Source organism: Malania oleifera, chromosome 6 (genome assembly GCF_029873635.1).
Source record: "Malania oleifera isolate guangnan ecotype guangnan chromosome 6, ASM2987363v1, whole genome shotgun sequence".
Lineage (NCBI taxonomy): Eukaryota > Viridiplantae > Streptophyta > Magnoliopsida > Santalales > Ximeniaceae > Malania > Malania oleifera.
This window is the reverse complement of record NC_080422.1, coordinates 26,387,833-26,397,103: the sequence shown is the minus strand read 5'-3', so window position 1 is coordinate 26,397,103 and position 9,271 is coordinate 26,387,833. Positions and strand designations below refer to the sequence as shown.

The following is a 9,271-nucleotide window of genomic DNA, read 5'->3' as shown; positions in this document are numbered from 1 at the left end:
AACAAAGTTGAATGTTAGTTGTTTTTTGTGTAAAATATGAGCACTAAATAGACAAAGAACACCCAAATTTATATTAATAAATTAACCTGCGTTCTAACCAATTCACCAATATTTCTTTTTATAATTTATCCAATTTGCTACATTATTAAATTTGAGATTCAACTAAACTCAAAAAACAAATGACAATTCGATCATATGGTTGATACTATAATTTAATTTTAAAGATATATTTAGTCATTTAATTTGCATACAAATGGTATATAACAAATTTTGGAACAATAAAATTATTTAAGTATTTTTTCTATATTATTAGATTATTTATTTTATATGTATTTTTAATTTTTTAAAATAATAATTTAATTGGTTGACACCAAATAATAGTTTCCTTAACTTAATAATTAGGTGTCCAATTCATTTATTAATTTTACAAAAAATGGACAAAATTATTATTTTATTTATTTTCCAAATTATTATTTCATTTTTTCGGCCCAAAAGGCACGAAAGGCCGAAAGTCCTAACGCCTGCACACGAAACGAGAACAACGACCATGGCACAGCCCCTGCACCTTGCAGAGGTGAGCCGAGCCCCTCCAGCCGCCGGAGAGCAGACCGCTTTGACCCCTCCGGCCGACGAATAATCCTCGCCCGATCAAATATTTGTGCATCATCAGCGTAAGGCCTTCCCAAAATCTAGTAGGATTTCTTCTCAATTTCATTTTTTTGTTGCTTTGCTTCCTTTCTTGATCCACCGAGCCCTAGAATTTGGTGTACGTATATATATAAATATATGGATAGTTTCTCAGCTTTATGTTTGATAGGCGAGAAAATAAAAGAAAAGAGAAGAAAAGAAAGGAAAATTACTCTTTTTTGTTTTGTTTTTCTAAATAATTGCGTTTGAGTTTGATTTTAATGCTCAGAAAATAACCCGACCAAGATTATAGGAAAAAAAATAGAGAATAATTAGATAGGAGGAGGGAGGAGGAAGGAAGAAGAGAAAGAAACAATAAAAAAGGATGGAGAAAGTGAGAACAATCAAATTCGTTTAACATTCACTAGATTAAACAACTAGCCTTCACCTTTGAAATAATACCTTTTGAAGATCAAGACATTTGACTAACAACTAATTGATGGAACTGAAGGAATTCATAACTAACAACCAACGCCCACAAAGTGGCCAAAAGGATGGACCAACTTTTCCGGATGTTCTTCAGAAAATTACATCATTTCATCCAGTACTAATGTGTACTTTTAAACTTTAAAACCTTATGTTTGGTACGGCAGAATAGTTGTTCTTTGGAATAAGATGAAATATAGTGTAAAATTTGGAAATAAAGGTAATAACTATTCACTGTATGTTTCTTATGATTTCATTCAATATGGAATTAGAAAGAAATAGATATCCGCATGGTGAAATTTGGAATAGTTTTTCATTGTCTATTCCTTATTATGGATTCATTAAAAGTTTCACATTATTATTTTCTTTATTCTAATAGCATAATTTTTTGTGTGACAAATTGTAACTAACCTATTTTTACTAATATATTCCTAGAATTAGGCATTTCACGAACCAAACGTTACCTTAATGGTTTCAAACTGTTTGGCCATGACATTGGCTAGGAACTTTGCATTTTTAAGGGGTACTTAGAATTGAAATTTGCACGGACTTGGCATTTTACTGTAAGTAGTTGTCTAGCTTTGGAAAGCAGATCATGGATGGTACTTTGGGAATTGTTGTTTCAGGGTGGAACTATGTTTTACTGGAAAGTGGTTTCGACAGGATATTCATTGTCATTTTTAAGCCATATACTTTGCCGATAGATCTATGGCTTTTCATGTCAAGAATATGAATTGGTATCAGGGAGTTTGTATGCACTATGCAGTGTTAAGAGTGTATCCAAACAATGTCTGGCTAATGTTACATGATCCATTTGCACTAAATGACTTACTGAATATTTTTCTGCTAATGCTTTATTTGAATGTTGAGAAATATTTGGTAAAGAAGAGTAGACAACAATCAAATAGAGTACTGCTTTTATCTTGTTAAATGTAAAAATGCATTTACCATATTTATTTGAATGTGGAGAAATATTAGGTAAAGAAGAGTAGAAGACAACAATCAAACGGATTACTGTTCTGTCTGTTTAAATGTAAAAATGTGTTTATCATAATATTGATAAAATATGAAAAAAATATTGGATTGCGAACTTGTATGAAGCTTGGAGCAGCCTATATTAAAGGAAATAGCACACGTTTTATTTTTATTTTTTTTTATCAGTATAAATGTAAAAATGCATTTACCAGATTCGTTGTTTGAGCAATGACAATTTCCTTCTTTAAGCCCAACTAAATCGTGATTTTAATGTTAAAAAGAGTTCTGATAAGTACCATGGCGGCACTGAAAGATTTGTAGGATGCAGTCGATTGGCAGCTTATTGGCTTGTGCTATTCACTTCTAAGCATATCATAATTCAACAAGCTTGCTCAAACATGGAATGAAAACTAAGTTTGTAGATAAATTCAATTAAGCATAAGGGTGTCAGTGATCTAAATAGTCTTAAAATGGATGGTAGTATGTTTTTGAGTTGTAAGTTGACTACATTATTAAAAAAAACTATGATATCATGACCCAAATAATTTTATTTATATTTCCATAATTTTTATAATTTTCTATCTGCCATTTTCTGTGTCATATTTTACTATTACAGGTTTTATTTGTTTGTCAGATGGATGAGGTTTCCCTCAGCAGCGAGGAGGTGCCTAATGGTGAAGATTTTGAAACTCAGAAAGGAAGAGATGGTGGGAGAGTGGAATTTGATGGTCAAAATGAATTACCTCAGGAAAGGAAGGAGTTTGTTGCACCTGCTGTGGGCATGGAGTTTGAGTCGTATGATGACGCCTACAATTATTATAATTGCTATGCTAAGGAAGTTGGTTTTCATGTTAGAGTAAAAAATTCATGGTTCAAGCGAAATAGTCGAGAAAAGTATGGTGCAGTACTTTGTTGTAGTAGCCAGGGCTTCAAAAGGATTAAAGATGTAAATCGTTTACGGAAGGAAACGAGGACAGGTTGTCCTGCAATGATAAGGATGAGGTTAGTGGATTCCAAAAGATGGAGGATACTTGAAGTTACACTTGAACACAACCACTTATTGGGTGCTAAAATCTACAAGTCAATTAAGAAGATGAGCACGGGAACCAAAAGGAAGCTGCAGGCAACTTCTGATGCAGAAGTGCGGACAATAAAGTTGTACCGAGCACTTGTGATAGATGCTGGGGGTAACGGGAACATAAATTCTAATGTCAGAGAAGTCTCAAATTTTGTTGATCATCCCAACCAGCTAAACCTTAAAAAAGGTGATGCTCAGGCTATTTACAACTATCTCTGTCGCATGCAACTGACTAATCCAAACTTCTTTTACTTGATGGATTTCAATGATGAAGGATGTTTAAGGAATGTTTTTTGGGTTGATGCCAGGTCAAGAGCTGCATGTGGTTACTTTGGTGATGTAATTTTCTTTGACAATACTTATTTATCAAACAAATATGAGATCCCACTTGTGGCATTTGTTGGGATAAATCACCATGGCCAATCTGTGCTGTTGGGTTGTGGTCTTCTTGCTGGTGAGACAATAGAATCTTACATGTGGTTATTCAATGCTTGGCTTACATGCATGCCTGGATGTTCTCCTCAAACTATTATTACAGACAGGTGCAAAGCCTTGCAGAGTGCAATTGCAGAGGTATTTCCAAGGTCTCATCATCGTTTTGGTTTGTCACAAATCTTGAAGAAAGTTCCAGAGAAATTGGGAGGATTGCGCGACTATGATGCAATTAGAAAGGCAATGATGAAAGCAGTGTATGAAACTCTGAAAGTGAATGAGTTTGAAGCAACATGGGGATTCATGGTCCAGCATTTCAGAGTTGGCGACCATGAATGGCTTCGATCTTTGTATGAAGATCGAAGCCGATGGGCTCCAGTGTATTTGAAAGACACCTTTTTTGCTGGAATGGCTGCCGCACGGCCAGGTGAGATCCTGAATCCATTTTTTGATAGATTTGTGCACAAGCAAACTCCTTTGAAAGAATTTCTTGATAAGTACGAGTTAGCTTTACAAAAGAAGCATAAGGAAGAAACTCTCGCAGATATTGAGTCAAGAAACCCAAGTCCTGCATTAAAAACAAGATGTTCCTTTGAAATGCAGCTCTCCAAAACATACACAACAGAAATATTCAGAAGATTTCAATTTGAGGTGGAGGAGATGTATTCATGTTTTAGTACAACACAGTTACACATTGATGGACCAATAATGATTTTCTTGGTGAAGGAGCGTGTTTTAGGTGAGGGAAATAGGAGGGAAATCAAGGATTATGAAGTTCTGTACAATAGAGCAGCAGCAGAAGTACGTTGCATTTGCAGTTGCTTTAACTACAATGGGTATCTGTGCAGGCATGCACTGTGTGTGCTTAACTTTAATGGGGTGGAGGAGATTCCTTCTAAATACATTCTGTCGAGATGGAAAAAGGATTACAAGCGCTTGTATATTCCAGATCACGGCTTCAGTCATGTTGATGGTACTGACCCAACACAATGGTTTAACCAGTTATATAGAAGTGCCTTGCAAGTGGCGGAGGAGGGGGTGATTTCTCTTGACCACTACAAGGTTGCACTTCAAGCATTTGACGAGTCGTTGAGTCGCGTTCATGAAGTAGAAGAAAGGCATGAATAACCTTAGTACATAAAAAGGTGCAAGACCTGTCGTAACTGGACGTTTTTGTCTCTCCCCCTTTTCACTCCCTCCCTGATGTTAGAGGTGCTTATTCTTCTCATGTAAAATATACTCTTATCAATTGGCATACTTGATCTACATTGCTGATATAATAGGTCATATTTCCTTCTCAGATTTTGTCTTTCTATCAACAAGAAGGTATGTTAATCTAACAAGAATAGTCCTCCATCGGACTAATCCTCCTCCTTTACTGGCTGTCCTAGCTCTTGGTGCAATGAAGCAGCTGTTGAATTTATAACTGAGGCCAGTCATATCTTTTTTGTTGGACCGCCCTGAAAGTTCAGCTGCCAAAAGCTGTTTCCTGACTACAGGAGGAAGTATGCAAGACCTTCGGCACAAGATTGCGGCAGTTCCAAAACATATTTACCAAATTTCATCAGAGAAGGTTGCTGTCTCCTTGAAGAAACTCCTGGTTATGCCTCAACCAGAAAGCTTTTGACACGCTGCCACTGGCTGAAAAAAGAGTTTGAGTTTGTCAACTACATAATTCAATTTGGGGTTATCAATGCATTTAATGTTTGATGTATAGGTCAAGAAGTGGATAGGAACGAGAATTGGAGGTTTGGTTTAGATAATTAGATGTCGTCAAGGCTTTCTTAGATTTTCTTTCTTAAGTTTTTTTTTTTTAATTTGTAAATAAGATATTTATCTCTTGTCCAGAAATAGAATTACTTTGGATGAATACTTATACACTTATTATAAATTCACTTATGATCGGGATCTTATGAAGAACAACATTTCCAAATTTTATTGTGATAACTCACTTAAGAAAATGCTATGCAATAATTTTGTGCAAGTTTATTTAAGGAAAAAAATCTAACTTTGCGCATGGAATTGATTAAATGCTCAAAGTAGGATGCGGATATAAAAGGATTTTTCACTTATTATTTTGTTAATTCTATTTCTTTTTTATGACAATTTTTGTTTGTAATAATAATGAAGTTTTTTTAATATTAAGCATGTGGTAATGACCAATAATTTAAAAAAAAATTAATATAGTTGTGTAAACCAACTCTAATTTAGGAAATTTGTGATAATCTTAAAAAAATCTTATTAACTACAAAATATATATATATATATATATATATAATGATTAATCATACAAATCATAAATTTTTATTTTCTAGCTTAAATTATTATTGTTGGCATAATTATTGTTATGTACCTTATTGTTCTAATAATAATATTAACATATAAAAGATATGCCACACGTGCGGCACACCTATCCATAACTAGTAATAATATGTTATATATAAGTTTTTGATAAAAACATTAGTAATAATAATAGCAAATTGCAAGATTAAAATAATAATGAATTGGTGAAACTAGTTTATTAATAAACGAATATAGATTGTTATTTTCTAATAATAATAATAATAATAATAATAATAATAATAATATCATGTGAAGAGATAATTTGTTCTAGAGCAATGAGCGTATTTTTGTCTTACTCTATAAGAATCAAAAATTATAATTAATTTTGAATATTATTTTTTTGAAAATTGAATATTTTATTTTGAAAAAAAATATCTTGTACTACAAGCTAATTCAAATTAGCATTCTTAGATATAATGCTATTTATTATGACATATGCTATTTGTTTTTCAAAGTGACTTTATGATGTCAAACCTTACAAAGTTTAAATTCGTTGTCCTTGATATGTTTAGAAGAAATTGTCACACCCTGAACCTGGCAATGAACCCCAGGGTGTGATTTAGTAACCTAACATGTCCCTGTATCATACAACCATCCATGATACTATATAAGATAAGGGTCTGACCCTGTAGGGTTCACGTATACCCTATACACAATCACATACAAAATATACATAGCGGAAATATTCAACTTATTACATTCAATCCATACCATACCAAAGTCTATACAATACTAGAATGAACCACAACATAACACCAAGTGTCTACATAACCCAAAATGACTCCCCGGCCATAGTTCAGTACTTACACAAGTACTTATACAATGTTAACTAACAAACGTGCTCCAGCTCACTAAAACGCTAGTTTCAGCTACTCGAAGGACCTGAAACACACTAGTATGTTTAGGGTGAGACACTTCTCAATAAAGGAGAATCAGGTTATATCAGTGTGTGGGCACATGAATGTTATTTCAACAGTAAAACATAATACTTCACAATTCCAGTATTTTCACAACACATTTCCAATATAATCACAACACAAATCAATCGATTTATCCAATGTCGTCACACTCATCGGCCTAAGTTGACCACATTACACAGCACCCTTGGTAACCTGGCATAGCATAAGCCTCCACAGAATTTAACCGGTGCAAATTTGGTGTCTTACACCCTTCAGTGATAAACCATAATCATAGGTGGTATTTCACACCCTCGGCCTCAAGCCGGATATCTGAGCCTACAGTAGTTAACCGACTCGGTAGCCTACGGTATTATTTTGACTCGGTTCAATATCTCAGCTTGCAGTGTTCTATTCCGGCCCACTTTGATATATCCTCTACGATATTATTCTGAATCAGCATTTTCAAAAAAACTGGAACAATTTGGAACTCATGTTCCTATATCTCATTTCAACAATTCACAACTCAAATCATTTAAATACACAAGTTCATGCCACACTTATTTGGGTAAATAAACAATTACATCATAATTACTTCAAGAATACAGTTTAACATAAATAAAGGTGCGGTCATCCCTATAATACAATTTATTCAACGTATGATTTTCCAACAGAAACTAAAATGATACCTAAAACCCTAATTTTTCCAAAAATCGTAATCCTAAAAATTCCATAATTTCACTTTATAGATTTTCCCAAATAAGTAACCAGAACATCCATATCATTGTAAACCACAGTTAACTGATTCAGATTTCACAAATAACTGATATAAATAGAATCCCCTTACCTTTTCTCGAAAACCAAAACAAAAACTAAACGGCTTCCGATTACGCGCTTAAACTGCGTAATTAGGTGATTTAATTCATGCATTGGGGTTTATATTTTTAATTAAATACCTAATTACTTTCAATATTTTAACACAATGTCCTATTTATAATATTTGGATTTTATTGAGAAATTTATGAATTTTTAGCATTTTTTTTATCGCATAAAAATTATCGGGAGCTAAAACCGATACCAGTTCATAATTTGCACATAATTTTCCTGTATGAGCTTCGATCAAGACAATTTGAGATCCTTGAGAAAGATGAGAAGTTTATTTACAACTTTTTTGTTTTGACCTTTGAGGGAAACGAGCTCTAAGATGGACAAAATCATCCTTGTTTGCTAAGGATATAATGAAGAGGCAAGAAGAAAGGGAAGCAAAAAGAAGAAAAAAAAATTAAAAAAAAATCTTATGTGACTAGGCCATGCAGCCGAGTCCGGATGCTCCATCCATGTGCATAGGGTAGTCCCCCTCCCCCTTTATAAATCTCTTTTTCTCCCCCTCTCACCACACACCCTCTTCTTCTCCTTTCCCTTCTTCCTTCTCTCGGCCCTAACTCTCCTTCCCTTCTCCTCTTTTTTCCTTCTTCTCGGCCACACAACAGCCAGCCTCCCTTTCCCTCTAACTCTCTCAGCTCTCTCTCCCTCTTCTCCCCCCTCTCTTCCTCTTAGTCTCTCCCTCCTTCCCTCTTTGCTGCTATCCCGAACTCTAGCTGCTGTTCTAGTGTACTACGGTCGCCGCTTCTGCTGGAGATCACCGCCAGAAGCCACTCTGCCATAGTCGTGTTGCTGTGTTGAAGCTGAGGAGCCCCCCTTACCTGTTGTTGCTGTCTGCAGAAGAAGGAGACGTCCACCGTAGCTGCTGGCCACCATAGTTGCTGCAACCAATACCTCCACGGCCAGTCTCCTCTGCTATGGCTGCTGCTTCTCCTTCTTCTTCCTTACTGTTTGAAGCATCCACAAGCTCAGGGAGAACTCTCCTATTGCTCCACACCACCAACACCTGCAACTCCTTGCTCTCTTGCGGCCAGCCACCTACAACACCAGCAGTAGCTTTACTACTGCCATGATAACCCGAGCATCTCTCTCTCTCTTTTCCCCTTCTTTCTTTTTTTCTTTCCTTCCCTTTTCTTTAGTTTTTTTTTTTTTTTTATTCTTGCTTTAACTATTTAATTGAGTATTGTTATTTTTAAATTGAGTTTTAGTTAAATTTTTAATTTTGAATCTTTTTTTGGCCATTATTAGTATTAAAGCTTATTATTTTTATTTTTTAATTTTTTTCTCTCAATTAAATTTAGCATTAGATTTAATTATTGTTCGAGTTATTTAGTTAATTGATTAAAGTCCGATTTGGTTCTTGAAAAAAAAAAAGAAGAATAAAATACAAAAAGAAAAATAAATTTTTTAGAAGTTAAATTAGTAGTTTTCCTTAAAATTTAAATTTTGTTTGTTGAAATTTGATTTAATTTATGGTTAATCTCATTAAAGTTTTCATTTTTATCGTGTTTAGTTATTGTTTAAGTTATTAAAACTTTAATTTCTATTCGAG

General features: G+C 34.2%; 1 protein-coding gene across 6 annotated transcripts; it reads left to right on the top strand.

Annotated features, from left to right (window-relative positions):
• Positions 1-485: 485 nt before the first annotated feature.
• On the top strand, positions 486-5,470 carry LOC131157956 (protein FAR1-RELATED SEQUENCE 6-like). 6 transcript variants are annotated; one of them, XR_009137366.1, is made up of 3 exons: positions 486-671; positions 2,723-4,810; positions 4,900-5,470. XR_009137366.1 is itself a non-coding variant. In XM_058112441.1 (3 exons), the coding sequence occupies exon 2, from the start codon at positions 2,723-2,725 to the stop codon at positions 4,724-4,726; it is 2,004 nt and encodes a 667-aa protein (XP_057968424.1). In that variant the 5' UTR covers positions 504-671; the 3' UTR covers positions 4,727-4,743; positions 4,900-5,470. The 6 variants fall into 6 exon arrangements, 2 of the variants coding, with proteins under 2 accessions (XP_057968424.1, XP_057968423.1); XR_009137367.1 differs by having other exon boundaries at positions 491-671; positions 2,705-4,810; XR_009137368.1 differs by having other exon boundaries at positions 498-692; positions 2,705-4,810.
• The last annotated feature ends 3,801 nt before the right edge of the window (positions 5,471-9,271 follow it).

Excerpts from the sequence above, each read along its gene's own strand:
- LOC131157956 (XM_058112441.1), top strand. The coding sequence starts at position 2,723 with ATGGATGAGGTTTCCCTCAGCAGCGAGGAGGTGCCTAATGGTGAAGAT.